This window comes from Myripristis murdjan, chromosome 1 (assembly GCF_902150065.1).
Source record: "Myripristis murdjan chromosome 1, fMyrMur1.1, whole genome shotgun sequence".
NCBI lineage: Eukaryota > Metazoa > Chordata > Actinopteri > Holocentriformes > Holocentridae > Myripristis > Myripristis murdjan.
Window position 1 is genome coordinate 25,628,165 of NC_043980.1, and position 15,263 is coordinate 25,643,427.

At 39.6% G+C, this 15,263-nt stretch overlaps 1 protein-coding gene across 1 annotated transcript in view; it reads right to left on the minus strand.

Moving 5' to 3' along the window:
* The window catches only part of LOC115358879 (uncharacterized), a 29,038-nt gene that overhangs the window by 13,210 nt on the left and 565 nt on the right, over window positions 1–15,263 (minus strand). The window contains exons 2-35 of the mRNA XM_030050986.1: window positions 13,569–13,669; window positions 13,409–13,427; window positions 13,219–13,255; window positions 11,932–12,054; window positions 11,340–11,539; window positions 11,064–11,167; window positions 10,819–10,931; window positions 9,921–10,265; window positions 9,105–9,179; window positions 8,754–8,995; window positions 8,539–8,620; window positions 8,235–8,378; window positions 7,877–8,079; window positions 7,673–7,782; window positions 7,029–7,147; window positions 6,701–6,877; window positions 6,582–6,613; window positions 5,812–5,909; window positions 5,558–5,580; window positions 5,407–5,428; window positions 5,278–5,305; window positions 5,099–5,183; window positions 4,785–4,931; window positions 4,332–4,543; window positions 3,996–4,096; window positions 3,761–3,879; window positions 3,476–3,652; window positions 3,335–3,366; window positions 3,131–3,228; window positions 1,014–1,036; window positions 907–928; window positions 682–709; window positions 457–541; window positions 169–315 (exon numbers count right to left, since the gene is read on the minus strand). Coding sequence (XP_029906846.1) covers window positions 169–315; window positions 457–541; window positions 682–709; window positions 907–928; window positions 1,014–1,036; window positions 3,131–3,228; window positions 3,335–3,366; window positions 3,476–3,652; window positions 3,761–3,879; window positions 3,996–4,096; window positions 4,332–4,543; window positions 4,785–4,931; window positions 5,099–5,183; window positions 5,278–5,305; window positions 5,407–5,428; window positions 5,558–5,580; window positions 5,812–5,909; window positions 6,582–6,613; window positions 6,701–6,877; window positions 7,029–7,147; window positions 7,673–7,782; window positions 7,877–8,079; window positions 8,235–8,378; window positions 8,539–8,620; window positions 8,754–8,995; window positions 9,105–9,179; window positions 9,921–10,265; window positions 10,819–10,931; window positions 11,064–11,167; window positions 11,340–11,539; window positions 11,932–12,054; window positions 13,219–13,255; window positions 13,409–13,427; window positions 13,569–13,620 — 3,624 coding nt within the window. The 5' untranslated portion in view covers window positions 13,621–13,669. The remainder of the gene's footprint in view (window positions 1–168; window positions 316–456; window positions 542–681; window positions 710–906; window positions 929–1,013; window positions 1,037–3,130; window positions 3,229–3,334; window positions 3,367–3,475; window positions 3,653–3,760; window positions 3,880–3,995; window positions 4,097–4,331; window positions 4,544–4,784; window positions 4,932–5,098; window positions 5,184–5,277; window positions 5,306–5,406; window positions 5,429–5,557; window positions 5,581–5,811; window positions 5,910–6,581; window positions 6,614–6,700; window positions 6,878–7,028; window positions 7,148–7,672; window positions 7,783–7,876; window positions 8,080–8,234; window positions 8,379–8,538; window positions 8,621–8,753; window positions 8,996–9,104; window positions 9,180–9,920; window positions 10,266–10,818; window positions 10,932–11,063; window positions 11,168–11,339; window positions 11,540–11,931; window positions 12,055–13,218; window positions 13,256–13,408; window positions 13,428–13,568; window positions 13,670–15,263) is intronic.

Sequence of the window (15,263 nt, forward strand, 5' to 3'; positions counted from 1 at the left end):
CTACCAGAAATGGAAAGATGTGAAAAAAAAAACATAACACACATCAAGAAACAAACAAACAAAGAATTTCCTCAAAAAAAAAAAAAAAGTTTTGTGTTGTCTGTGCAACAGTGTGTGTGGAGGGGGTGGGGCTGTATTTCACTGAAGACACATTTAAGATGATTGCACCATGTTGGCAAGAAGATCCAGAGCTGCATCCAGCACCACTGAGGCTTTGGAGAGGAAGAGTTTCACAGTGGCTTTGGAGCTGCTGGAGCTGGACGATCGGTTGCACTTCAACACTGCTGCCAAGTCCTCTGCTGTTAATGCTGACAACTGGGTGATGAAAGCAGAGTAAAAACGAAAATATTTGACTGATGGAATTAGAGAGGGTAAGAAAAATATGATGAAAATGACACTAAAATGATATTTCCCAGAGTGGTAACAGTTGTGGAGTTGTTGATCTGAGATACTTGCCGAAGCACAAGCATATTCCTCAGTGCTGAAGTTACAGAAATGTCCATTCATATGTCCATTGTCAAGGTGGTGCTGCAACAGTGTACTTGGGTAGAAAAATGGAAAAAAGGTTCAGTCATTTGCTGACAATATACTGTACGCATCCAGCAAAATCCAAAAAGCTTAACTGTGAGATACTACAGTATCACGTGGCTTTATGTTGAAGGTTTGTTTTGTAAATCTCACCTGTTCACTCCAACACAAGTGATGGTTTCTGTGAAAGTAGCAAATTACATTACATGTATGTATTTATTTAGAAACACTGCTAGATAGATAGATAGGGGCTCGGTCAAAGCAGTCAGGACTTAGAAGGTATACAACCTACGAGCACATGATATATTTGTGGTGATAATTAACAGTAAATTATTAAATTATTTAAAATTAAATTGTTAAAGAAAGCAGAACACTTACCATTTGTTGGAGTAACATTGCACTTGGGGAAAAAAAAAAAACATTAAAATGGTTAATCTGCTGTTAAGAAGCCAATATTTATGTGAGCTTCATGGATATGTACTTACGTCTCCATCGGTTAAGATGCAACCTATAAAAATAATTAGTGCAGATTAGTTTTTGTACTGAAGGCTTTCACTACTCGATATTGAACCATTTCATTAGACCACGTGACATAAGAAGCTGTGTCAAGGGCATAGCCTTCCATATGTCTATGCATATTCTGATTCAGACTAACCAGTCTAGTCTAGGGAACAGCATCAACTGATGAAGCTACGTGGATAAGGGACGAAACGTTTTCTAAGACATATAACTAAATCCAGTTGACCTGATTCAATTTCCTTGAGATACCAGTTCAGATCCAACCCTTCCAATAGCACATTTTCAGTCACCATGAGCAACTCATCCTCAGCCGACATAACATGTGGGGATCTGTGCAGATCATGTTTGTGCTCCATGTTATTCTCAATTTAAAGGCTTTCATGTGGATGTTTTTTTTTTTTTTTTTTTTTTTTTTCAAAAATTTAAAGTTTCACTGTCACAGGTAGGTGTTCTATCTGCTCTCATAAATTGAAGATATAATGATGAGATGTCACAGACTTTCTATCTTTCTATCTACGACCCCATATGAGCCAGATTTTAGTGTGAGTATCTGATGGCTATTCAAAAGTCATAATTGAAAACAAGAGGTAACCAGCTCTTTATAGTGAAAGCTCCGAGGCTTCAGGGCCTTCCACCACTATATCACAGACTTAGGGTGACCACCTGCTAATAAGCCCAATGGGGGACAAGGGGTATGATTCTGAGGGACAATGTGGGACACCGCCCGGCGTGGCGGCGCCCCCACTCGGCGGGCAGACTCACCGATACCGGTTTACCGATTTCTAGCAGATACCACTTTACATGGTATATTATTGTTGCCCTGTTCCCCTAACATATGTAATTGCTGCTGTATGCTCATGAATAGGCCACCCTTGTTAATGAGCCCTAGCTTTCAATGTGTTTTTTTTTTTCTAAATAAAAGATATTCATAATATTTTAAACATTTCAATTAACTGACAGATGAACTTCTACTTAAGATTTACTTTTTATTTAAAGTGAATAAATTGCAATGGAAAATATAAATAAAATTAAATAGCTTATAACAGTGTTAATTTTGTTGGCTATTTTTCAATTTAATTTTAGTCTTAGTCTTGTGTCAAATGCCCTTATTAGTTTTAGTCATATTTTTTGTTTAGTCATATTGTAGTCGATGAAAAGTCTTAGCATTTTAGTCTAGTTTTAGTCAAAGAAAATCCAAAGTATTTTAGTCTAGTTTTAGTCGACTAAATTACAAAGTATTTTAGTGTAGTTTTAGTCAATAGTCTTTTTTTAGTCTTTGACCTGCATCATGTTGGCTTTTTTTAATTTAACAATATGTTAAATTATTATTATTATTATTTTAAAAATGTAAATTGCTTATCAAACAGACCTAACAATTCAGCTACCAATGAATGAGCAGTAGTATGCATGTGATAACATAGATTGAAAAATAAGCCGAAGTGATACCGCTTCTCTCAATAGACAAGCTAAGCCAGTGTGCTGCTGTTAGCCAGTGAAAATACAGTGGAGTGGCAACTCTTCACTTTGTTAATAATCTATGTCAGTGCGCTGCTGTTTTAACTTTGTTCACCGCGCTACACTTCAGACAGCGCCGGTGGGTGTGTGCTCCTCAGTCATACACACACATACGCCCCGGCATGTGCAGACAGCAGCGCAGGAGGAGAAAAACTAACGCGCATCGCCCTATCCCCCGGGCGAACTAGCTTTTTTTTTTTTTTTGAGAGCAAGCATTGATTATGCGGGACATGGTCTCAATTTGCGGGACGCGTGAAATGGGCTTCAAACGCTGTACGCACACGCGCTACGCGGGACAGGTGGTCACCCTAGTCACAGACTTTTTAAATATAAATTAAATATAAATACTTTTTAAAACCTGCTTTTATACAAATGGACAATTGTCCCTCTACTCCCTTTTAAATTTTACTTTTATGATTCTTGTTTTGCTTACAATGTTCTTGATTTTACCATTATTATTATTGGTTTTAATTTAGTGTCTTATAAAATGCTTTGTGCATGTATTTTGAAAAAATGCCGCATAATAAAGGTTGTTGTTATTGTTTTTATGTATTATTGTGTATCTCACCTGGTGGTATGTGCTGAGATAAGGCCAGCTTGCTGTTGGTGATGTCTGATGCTATATCAAGAGGAACGCCAGGCATGGCCTCGTCCATTCTGGTAAAACTGTAATGCAACAACATTTGGTATTAACAACACTGTGATAGTTACTGAAAAGGAGATATGTGGTTGCCAAAAAGTAAAACATAAGTATAAATAGGGATAAACTCACAGTATTTTGTATGATGAACAGGAAATATTTCCCTTGAAAATGCATAAAATAAAGACTGTTACTTTAATAAAGCAAGGCCAACTGTCATTTCTTAATTAAACTGAAAAGGCAACCATGTAAATGTTACTATACTCTTTTTACCTCTTGAGCGAACATGACAAGGTGGGACAGGAACTCGGAAAATTTCCTTTCCTTTGGAGACTCAGTCAGATAGTCAAACAACATATTGATGACCACCTCTTTCTCTGGAAGGACAGAGTTAGGCAACACCAGCAGTTCTGCAGTCTGTTTTGGAGACAGGAGTTGAAGGACCTTCAGCTAGAAAGAAGAAAATATAGGAGGAAAAATATTAATTGAAATTAGGAAGGTAAGAACATTAGCCCAATGGTATTTAATACCTTGTTGTCAACAGAGGCTAGGTCTTACAGGGGAGAAACCTGGGTTGAGGTCCAGCAGATCTCTGACAGACAGCAATACTGAAAATCGCCCCAAATTCCTCTGTAGCCAGTGCGCACTGCTGTTGGAGCTTTGCACACAGCCTGGGTCTTCAGGGTGTGGATCACAAATAAACATCAAGAAAACAATAAAAACAGAAAGATATCTGTAAGTGCTAATACACTATAAGTTTGTTGGTGAAGAAGCTGATTTAGTGAGCCAGTACCTGATCCCGTCTGAGACAGGAAAGGGAGGATTAGCTTCCTCAACACCAATTGCTGCTGCTGTAGGTCCATGTCATCAAACTGGTGGTGAAATGCCTCGAGTCTGAAAGTAAAATTGAGAAAAGAACAAGAAATAATTGTTTTTATAAAGTCTATCTGGGTGACTTATTCATCTGGGGAAATGATAATCTTAAAAATGACAATCTAACTTTCACAGTTAACTTCAATGAGACCGATATGAACGGGAAATGTAAAATATGTATATTGTTGTGAAACAGGCACAAAAGCTGTGAGAGTTTTATGCAAAAGTGACGGGAGGATAAGAAGTTGACACTCACATTTGCTGGTATGAATGACAGCTGAGGTTCCTGCGGCTGAGACAGTGCAGGAACCGTCCTGATGCAGAGGACAAGAAGCCTCTCAGACGGCCGGAGAACCACTTCCTGATGACGCTGCTGTTCGTCAGCTGCTCGTCTCTCAGCAATGACACTCTCATCTCTCCAATCACATCCAAAACCTCAAGCGCTGAAGAGCCGATCATGGGCATGGGCTGGAGGAAAGATTTGTGATTTTTTCTTTATTTTTTTAATGGTGCCACCATTTCACTGTTTTTAGTGGAATTATTACTATAGGTAGATAGGTCATGTAGTGGCCTGAAGTTTAGCAGATAAAACTTGTAGCTGAAAAGTCTAAATTCCTTAATCAGCTTGGAAAATGTGGGTAGGCAAAGTGAATGAAGACTGAGGATCTGGAAAAACTGTATGACATTAGAGGTTAGTCACGCCACTGACCTTGCTGGCGAGGATGTCCAGAGCCCTGTCCAAGACAGAGGACAGCTTAGTGAGCAGCATCTTCCACACCATTTTAGAGCGGCTGCTGTTTCCAGGCAGGTTGCAACTCAGAAGAGACACCAGATGATTGGCTGTGAAGTTCTCCAGCTATGTGCCAGAGTGAAAAGTACAAATAGAAAGTACTCAGTCAAACAAGAAAGATGTTGATGCATGGAATCTACTCTGATTTGCAGAGATGGTCCAACACACTTCTATTCCATTTGAATCTGATTTTGATCCTTGCACAAAGAGCAAGTGTACTTTTGGGCTATCACCTGTGCACATGCGTATGTCTCCAGAGTAAAAGTACAGGGAACAGCCATTGAGACCGATGTGTTCAAGTGATGCTGTAACTCGGTGCTGTGAATAAATGTAAAATAGCAAATAAATGTCAGTGCAGCAACTGTTGCAACAGCTCAAGAAATTTTCTGACAGATAATGAAACACAGGTTACCTGCTGACTCCATGGCAGATGGCAGTTCCTGTCAAATGGCAAAGAAAAAAAGGATCTCAAACAAATGCAGAAGCAGTTAATTTAGTGATAAACCAAAATATATACTAACATCTGTCAAAGAGCTCTTACCGTTGAACTGAGTCACTTCACACTGTGAGAGACAGGTGGGAGAATATTATGTACATTAGATTAAACGAAGTAAATCAAAATAAGAGCAATAAAACAGGGATATCACTGACTAAATGAAAAAAGCAGTGGGGAAAATAAAAAGAAATCTCACCGTAATATTCTCCGGGACACATTCTGTCCACATGAACAGAAGGAAAACATTCAATTAGTTTATGTTAACAACAGGCCCTAGTGCACACTGTCTATTCATTCATGAATACTGTTGCAAAGAGATAACAGACTCTTTATTGGCTTGTCAGTACTATAGGTACTACCTGTTAGTATGGTCCAAAAAACAAACAAACCAAAAAAAAACACACACACACACACACACACAGAAAAAGAGAGAGAGAGTGAGAGACTGACCCACTGGTGCAATATTTATCAGGCCATTTATGTGGGCCCAGGTGGCTGGCTCCATCTCGAGGGGCAGACCTGGTACAGCTCTGTACAAACGCTCAAGACTGACACACAGCAACAAAAAACACTTACAGCGGAACCAAAAAAGACTGTACCCACATGGAATAAATCTGACAAATGTGGTTTAACTGTGCACAATGTGATTTTATTTGACCACTAGGTGGGACAAAGAGCAGAAACAAGTTTGCAAGCAAAGCCACTCTTCTGTCCCTCCCTCCAAAATAAATGTCACAGCAGTACGGAGGCCTTCCTCGGACAAACCTTGCTAAGCTTTGTGCTTGCAGGATAATAGCTCAGCTAAACCAACTGTGGCATGTTTTGTTGTAGTTAATGTCTTTATCTGATTGTGACGTTTTTGACTTAGTGCCACCACTTGTCTTGGTTGCTCACGTGCTTTATAAATTCCTCCGTTCCTTGGTTGCTCACGTGCTTTATAAATTCCTGCAAAAAAACATTGGTATGTTTTGAGGAATTTGGTTTAAGAAGTGCAAAGACCTCGAGTCTAGAGTGGATTCTAGTAACATATATTGGAGAGGAGGAGAGAAGCACTGAAAACAGCTTTTTGTCTCGTAGAGTTTCTCCAAAGTACACATTAGTTTCAGGATTGTAATGGGTTCTCAAATCACATAGTGCAGGTTTAATGCAATAAAATGAAAAAGTTGGCTAGAATAAATCAAATGTTGTTGTGAATTCTCAAATCATCAGAAAGCACTTACATAAGTTTGTAGACATGGCAGGGTGGCCTAACCTGAGAAATGAAATATTGAACCATTAATATTCAGGACAGTTTAAAGTTTTCTATACACTGTAAAGGTATCATAAGCAGAGCTGTTACCTCTTTAGCGAGCTGGAGCAGGTGGCGCAGGGCCTCCACAAACCTCCTGTCATTTGGAGACTCAAGCAGGTAGTCAAACACTCTGTTGATGATGACCTGTTTTTCTGCTGGTGTGTGAAGGGGCAACACCAGCAGCTCTGCAATCTGTTTTGGAGACAGGAGGTGTAGGACCTCCAGCTGGACAGGAGGAGGAGAGGAGATGAAAGAGGAGAACAGGTAATATTTTAAACCACTGCAAATTCAGGGTTAAGTATAAAATATACCTAATGAGCTCTGTAAATTTCATTTTTAGGTGAAGAGTTTTACTGTAAATGCTTTCCTGACTTACTCCAGAGAAGTTTGAGTTGAGTTTATAGAAGTCTTTGACAGAGGCAAACATTGAGAAGAAACCAAAGTTCTTTCTCAGCCATTCTGCAGTGTGATTGGCTGAGGAGATACACTGCGGATCTGAAAATGAAAACATACATGCGTGTTGTCCTGGTTTCGTTTTATTCATGATGAGATTCAAAATGAGAAAGCAAAACGCTGCATGTGAAGATTTTTTTTCCCTTTTTATGTGCCAGAATCTTGGTACATGCAGATATGTCTCTTCATTAGTGGTATCAAGACATATTTTTATTGCCGTTACAGAGTATAATGTGTCAGATTGTGTTTATAGCTATGCCAAAAAGGAACATTTTCACAGCAGTCATTCTGACATGAGATAGCAAGTGAACACATGTGTTGCTAATCAGATTCATTAAAGATCTGCTCCCTTTAAAAGGACTGGAACCTTTCCAGTGAACCAGCATGAATAACACCAGGGCTCTGGATCTGCTAGACCTAAATAGAACACAACATTAATTAATATCATTAGTAACAACTGATTTACTCTGATATTCACATCAAAATGGCCGCTGTGAAAAAGTTCAATTGTTTGAACTGCTTTGTGCCCCTAACTGTGGCTGTTATAACTGTTGTCACTTTACTTACCAGAGGTGTTGTGATGCTGCAAGAAGGAAAAGATGAAGTGCTCATAGATGTTGTGACTGTACATCAGATCAGAATCCATGGCTTGCATGTGTTTGCTCAGCGCTGCTACTCTGGATATGGGCATGACGAAGAAAAAAAAAAACATTCACTACACCTTGGCCATGCTTGTGAGAAGCAGCATTCCCCTTGAAACTGAAAACTCACAGGGTTTGGTAAACAGGGCAGGTGAAGTTCTTAGTGCTGAGGCAGGAGAGAAGGCTTGTCGGTACGTCAGGCAGTAAAGGCAGCAGCTTGATCTGGAACCACTGCTTGATGAAATGCGGGTCCTCCAGATTCTCCCGGGTCAGAGACGGAGAGTCCAACTCCCCGAACACCTCCCTAAAGTTCGCCACCACCTCACTGAAGTTCTACAGGAGGGAAAGTCAGAGTAAGATTTTAGAGATTTGGGTTGATAATGTATTTGCAATATGTGAAATAAAACAAGCTAAACAAAACACATGCAGATGGATAGACAGACAGACAGATAGATGGAATTATTTTTTTTTTTTTTATATATGTTTACCGCTGTTGAGAATTCCTGGATCAGTGAGTTCAGACGTTGTGTCAGCTCCATTATCAGTCTCATTATCGTCTCTTCGGACATTGTCAGGTTGCTACGGGCAGCGCAGTGCAGGACATGGGCCACATTTTCTATTGCATTGGTCAGCTGGTAGTATGAATTAAACAAGGATGGGATGGGATATAGGCATAGAGGACTGTCAGTTTTCTTCAAAATGAAATGGCCCGTGATAGCTAGTCATGGTGTAAATTTAAATGTAGAAAAAGCATAAATCTTCATTCATAAAAATAAAACCAAGCCTTCTCACTCCGCATGATTTCTCCTCTAAGGTGATGCTACACACGTCCTGGACTTCAGATGTCTCATTGTCCATACCAAAGTCCAAATAGCTGTTCACATGAAACAAGAAAAACTATCATGAATTTAGTTTTTATTTCACACTTAATTTTACCTTAACTGTAGCACATGACAAATAAAACACTGAGGGACAAGAGACTCTCACTGTTCTTTTGTTTGACTCACAATACATGGTAGAAGGCCTGCGTGATGTTTTGATGCATCATGGCCTGCTCATCTGTCAAGAACCTCCGTAAGACTGGCATCACAATACGCTGGTACCAATCTTCCACGTTCGTCACATCAAACTCTTGCCCCTCTGGAATGACAGATGCATTATGTGGCTTGTAGATGCTGGCCAGCTCAGCTAGAGTCCAGTTGAGCAGGGCCTGGGTCAGAGTAGTGCTTCTTATTTCTGATACATTCCTCTGTGGAGGCAGTAGGGGAGCAATCATTTCAGTTAGCAGACATACTGTGACATCTATTCATTTGTATGTGTGTGTGTGTGTGTGTGTGTGTGTGTGTGTGTGTGTGTACCTTGTGTGTGAGGGACACAAATTCCCTAACAAAGCTTCCTATAGGTCTGAATGCTCCCATGAACCCGTTTACAACCTGTAAATGAGTTGGAAATAAAGTGATGATGTTAGTAATAGTACTACTAGTAGCATATTAATACTTAAATACTTAAAATAATAAAAACAAGAGACCAAAAGAAATAAATGGGGAAAAAAACAAGTCACTAGTGGACTTGGATTTGTGTACGTTTTGGCCATTTGATTTTTGATTCAGCTGCCGGACATTGGCAAATGAGAAATGACCCAAACAGACAAAATGGATTTTCTTTAGACTGTCAGCTTAAAAAAATCTATGTTTATGCTGCTTTGCTGGTAGCCAAACAAAAATCCACTTCAGTTCGTTTGGGTTGTTATTTGTGCAAGAATTAGGCCACTATGGGCTCTTTGTTTTGGATTAGTTAAGACTGACTCTTGACTGAGGCAGGTGTAAATGAGTTACAGTAATCTATGCAAGATCGACAAGAGATACAAGGATGACTTCTCCAAGACAGCCAGGAATCTGCATTGTTCATGCTATGCTTTCTTAACCTGATGTTACATCACTGTAAAAAATCACCCCAAAAATGTCTGGCCACCGATTTAATGTTGGCAGACAGACTGCCTAGTTGGTTCTGAACCATATTTCTGCAGCTGAGGAGAAGTGGAACTGTTTATAAACTATTTACAGTATCGCTAGTATAGTAAAATGCATCCTGTGTTTGTTATGTGATGTTATGACTATTATTTGAATTACATGTTTAGAAATTACAAGGACTGGAAAACATCCTATCTACGGTACCTCTGTGAGGCTATGTTGGGGAGATGGTGGTAAATAGGAGTCATGTGTGAGTCCAGGAGGATAGGTGTGTGTGTATCCTGGGTTAGTCCAGGGTTGACTCTCTCCAGGAGGATAGGTGTGTGTGTATCCTGGGTTAGTCCAGGGTTGACTCTCTCCAGGAGGATAGGTGTGTGGGCTCGTCCAGCCGTGGCTCTCTCCAGGGATCGCAGTGGGGCGAGGTCCTTGGCTGCCTGTCATCAAACTGTGGAAGACAAGACTTAGGGTGCCATTATCCAAGCCTGCCACCTCAGGCCTCAGCAGCAGCTCAGCCTTCTGCTCGGGGGACAGCAGGTGAAGAACCTCCAGCTGTGGTTAAAGAGTAAAGAGGAGTGAGAGAAGGTCGGGGAGGGTCAGAAGGAGAGGTAGGAGCAGAGGGAGGAGATGGGGTAGAGGTTGGGTCTTCATAAGTCAAGAGTACAGTCAATATGAGTGATATATTTCAGACATCCATGGTACAAAATACAGTCTTCCATTTATTACAACAGGAAAAGTTCCACTGTGTCTCTGGAGAGCAAATACCATGAAAATGCTCCTCATCCTATCCATTCTAGATTCACAATTCTATGGATTTGGGTCAAGGTTTAAATTACAAGCTAAACAATCTTATAAATCCTCTAAATCACAGGTGTCAAACTCGTGCCATGGAGGGCCAAGAGGCTGCAGGTTTTCATTCCAACCAAAAATTCCACCAGGTGATTTCACTGATTAGTCCCGCCTCTCTGTTTCGAGGTAGGGTGATCAGTGAAATCACCTGGTGGAATTTTTGGTTGGAATGAAAACCTGCAGCCTCTTGGCCCTCCATGGCACGAGTTTGACACTCCTGCTCTAAATCTTGATATGAAGTATCAGTTTAACTCACACCACTGAAGACTATGTTGAGTGTTGAGAAGTCCTTCATACGGGCCATTGCTCTGAAGGAACCAAAATTCCGTATTAACCACTCCTCACTGCTCTCCTGTGGCCTTACACAGCCTGCATGGAGATCACACACAGTGAACACATGAACACAAACAAACTAGAAAAGATAATTCATCTTGTATTAAAATATAGAGCAGAATAGTACATTTATTATTAGTTAGAATTAAACTGGCATGAAAGCTGTACCAGCTACTCCCTCTCCAGATAGGAAAGGGTACATGAAGAAGGTGTAGATCCACTTTTGTCTCACTGGGTCCATCTCTGAGAAGTGGTGGCTCAATTCCTTCACCCTTCAAAAAGACGTAAGTGTAAGTATGCAGTTTGCACCAAGGGTGTGGCAACAGAGAGACACAGACAGACAGCGAGATAGAGAAGCTGATATATAGAGATAGGGATGAAGAGAAGAAAAGAGACTTTAAATAGAAACAGAGGGAGTTGAATACACAGCAAACAAAGTCATACACAGTCTGGTAGGTGTCACAGCTGAAGTTCTTGGAGCTCAGGCAGGACAGGAATTGTTTGGTGATAGATCTCAGCAGTGGTTTGAGCTTGACCTCCAGCCACATGTGAACAAGCGCTTGGTTCTGGAAAGGGTCGGCGCCTGGGTTGAGTGCCATTGCTCCCTCTATGATCACAATGGGCACTCCTGCCACGCTGGACCTCTGTATGATGGGAATGGGAGGAGGAGGAGAGGGAAGTTTTAGAGAGACAGGAGAAGGGACGAGGGTCAGAAATACAGTTCAGGGAATTTGCCTAAGAAATTAGATGAATTTGATTAAACTGTGCACATAAAAAGAGGTAAGTTAAAGAGAGTGGGAGACCAATATTGTTTAACATTTCACTAAATACAGTAGTAATGTTTCACAGTAAAGACAGGCTTTGCAGCAGGCTGTTACTCAGCTACATTACTAATCCCTCATCACTAGAGATTGCATGGGTCACTGCTTTGAAAACAATCGTCAACGACAGTGTGACAACACCAACTGGTCAGGTTGGAATCTGTGGCAGCATTCCTTCCGTTGCCTTTGTACTCAGGAACATTCCAGTGCTATACCATGAAGGTGTACACATCCAACGAAGCGTCAATCATTCCTTTCAGCCTCCGCATGTGGTCTTTTCCTGTGTCTGTCGATGGTAGTCCCACACACTGCAGGAAGTGCGAGGTCGGGTCTGGGACCTTGGAATGATTTTAAGAGGGGAACGTAAGGGAAAAAATGATCAACATAGACAATTAAGAAAACAATTTAATATAGTGTCATAAGACAAAGACATAAAACCCCAAATACTTTTATTGCTGGCCATATGTAGACAATACAAACCGTATCAAATAATTCTCTGGTGATTGATCACTTAAGTCAGGTGTGAGGTGCACATGAGGTAATTAGTACATAATGCTTGGGAACATCATGCGATATTTTGTAATAGTACATTAAAAATTTCTCCAGAGATGTACATCATTGCACCTGCTGATGAGTCATGAAAACCATACTGTAGCTGTGGTTACTTAACTAACCAAGTTAAATTGTTCTTTTGCTGTCCTTCAGCTATAAATAACACTTGAACTCCTTTTACAAACTGTGCTTCATAAACCACAAAATTTGGTTTTAAAAGTTATTGTTTTTTAATTAGACCTCTTGCACTGGATTTTTTTAGGACACGTGATATAAATGGCATATGATCGAGATCAGATTGACAAGATTTTGAAGTTGCTGGTGCGTGGCTTGGCTACCACTGTATTTAGACTGCGTCATGTTACAGCGTCACTGTTTGAAAGATTTAATTATTTAAAGGACTGTCCTGAAACTTTCAACTTCACCAAAAAAAATGACTATACAGTGGAATTTGCAGAGGTTATTCCCATACATACTGATAGCTCATTCCATACCTGCCCACATATCAAAGTCAAAACTATACACAAGTCAACCCTGATGCCAATCATGTGATGTCTCACTGTGATCACTGATAGCGCTTAGACAAAGCTGGAGGGAACTGTGACATCAGGCAGTGACTTTGCAGATTCAGTACAAGTTTTAAATCAAACAGTTTTAGCTCTTTAACTGTAGTGACAATAGCTTTGAGTGAGAAAATGAACCCATATACTAACTTTTTTTTTTTTTTTTTTTTACAAACATGCAAAAATACTTTATAAATGCAGCTCTATGACCATCAAAAAAATGTACACATTACAAAAGGGGTATAGAGTGCTGCATGCTGGACTGGACATTTTTTTTTTAGAATTAGCAGACATCTGTGTATGTGTATGTGTACATGTATATGTGTGTGTGTGTGTGTGTGTGTGCGTGTGTGCACGTGTGTGTCTAAAATTGAGAATGTCACACACCTGAGGGCAGGTACCTTGGGCAATACAGGTTTCATTTCTGGAGATTTCCATCAGTGAGGTAAGAAAACAGGCATGTAGACAGAAAAGAAATTACATTTTACTTAATAAAAACTGTGAACAGTTGGAAAATAGAACTTCTGTTGCTCTTACTGTCTCTTTAACACAGTTATTTTCCACTGTAAGGTCTCACCTCTCTGTGCTTGATGTCACTGTTGAAATAAGAGAACATGGTTCAGTATTATAGCTTACCACAGACTTTGCTGGAAAACTGAAAATAAAACTCTTATTTAAGAATATACAGTGTATTGTATAACTGTACATAATGCCACAAGCCAGTAATGTGCTCTTACCCCAGCAGCTTGCCAACAGGTAAACTAGAAGGAAGAGTTGGCCTGATGTCATGATGTGACCAACCCTATCATGGGATCTGTGGACTCTCTAAGGGAAATCACTTGTATAGGACAGAGGATGAAACAGGTTAGGCAAGTACTGCAGTAACAAACAAATAACCCACAACAAACGGCTAACAAAGTAATTTGGACTGCCAGGTGGATTCCCTTTAGTCAGAAGACATATAGCCACATAGCAATATAGATATATAGAACATATAGCTCTATTTTCAGATTTAACTTGCCACATTATGTTCAAATCTACAAAATACTGTGAAATAATAAATTATTAAACAAATAATTATATACCTATGTGACCAAACAGTTGATCATCCAATATCTAAAGGTATTCAGTAACATAAAATTACTGCTTTTATCTAATTATTGATTAAAAGACAGATCTACAGAATACTGGCATGCTTTATTTCACCACAATAGTGTGTCTCTCGCTGTTCTTCTAAAACCACTGGAAAGCATGACCACTCAAACCTCTTTATGATGTCTATTTACACATGGTTATTACTGTAATCCAAAACTGTCGCCACCACTAAATGCCAAATACAATGCTTGACATAAAGAACCTGGATTGGCGAGTTAAAATCAGGGCGTGTCCAGTCAACAGAGACATATTTCACAATCAACAACAGTGTGATCTTAGTGTGGTTTCAACAAGGCCACTCTAAGATAATAGTTGAAAGAATGATGACATTCTACACCGTCCACCTGCAAGTAGTACATGAAGAGAAAGACACTGAACACATAAACCTGCTTACAAAACATATTTTGCAAAAGTTGCAGAGAGAAGGAAAGCTGTACCTTGCCTCTAGTTTTTCTTGTTCTACAACTATCCTTGTTAATGGTTTTATTAATAGCTGTCACTGGTGGCCTCTTCTTGATCTTTAAATACTGTCTAAAACCAAGTGGAATATGTTTTTTCCTCAGTCCCCTGATCTTGCAGTAGCTACATTTTTTTTTTTAACATCCGTTACATGTTCCAAAATATGCACATCTCCCTGGTAAAGTGATAACATTTAACATCCAATTCTTTATTCCCAAGTCAACAGAGCTGATTAGAATTTGCTCAAAAGCAGCTCTTTAAAAAAGATCTTAAATTATAACACTAATGTACTAATGGTTTTCCTTACTTTTTACTGTTTCACTTTTTCTGTTATAAAACACACACACACACACACACACTCAGCATTGTCTGGTAATCTAACACTGCTCTCCCTATTGGGCCTCTCCTTTAGTGTCATGTCTTGCAACATACATCCTTTGTCCAAGAATAAATATATGGTTAAAGTGTAAGTGTTTGTCTCTCTGGCTGTGCCCAGGATCATTCTTCTTGCAGACATATGTAACTTTAGCAGGTGGAGCTCCTGGCCGTTAAAATTGCTTGTGGCCATTATACTATTTATAAAGCTAGCGTTTGTTTGACTATGTTTATTTAGTGATGTTGGCTGAATGAAGAAAACCATATCGATACTGAGGAGCCACTTCCCCCTCTACCCTCCCTCTTATATATATATATCAATCATTATTACTGTTTTTTTTTTTTTTTTTTTTTTTTATCAATGATGTATTTAGTGTGCTTTCATCTTACAGAGTTTAAGAAATCACCTTTCACTGGACATTTGGAAGATTGTCTCCTTATTT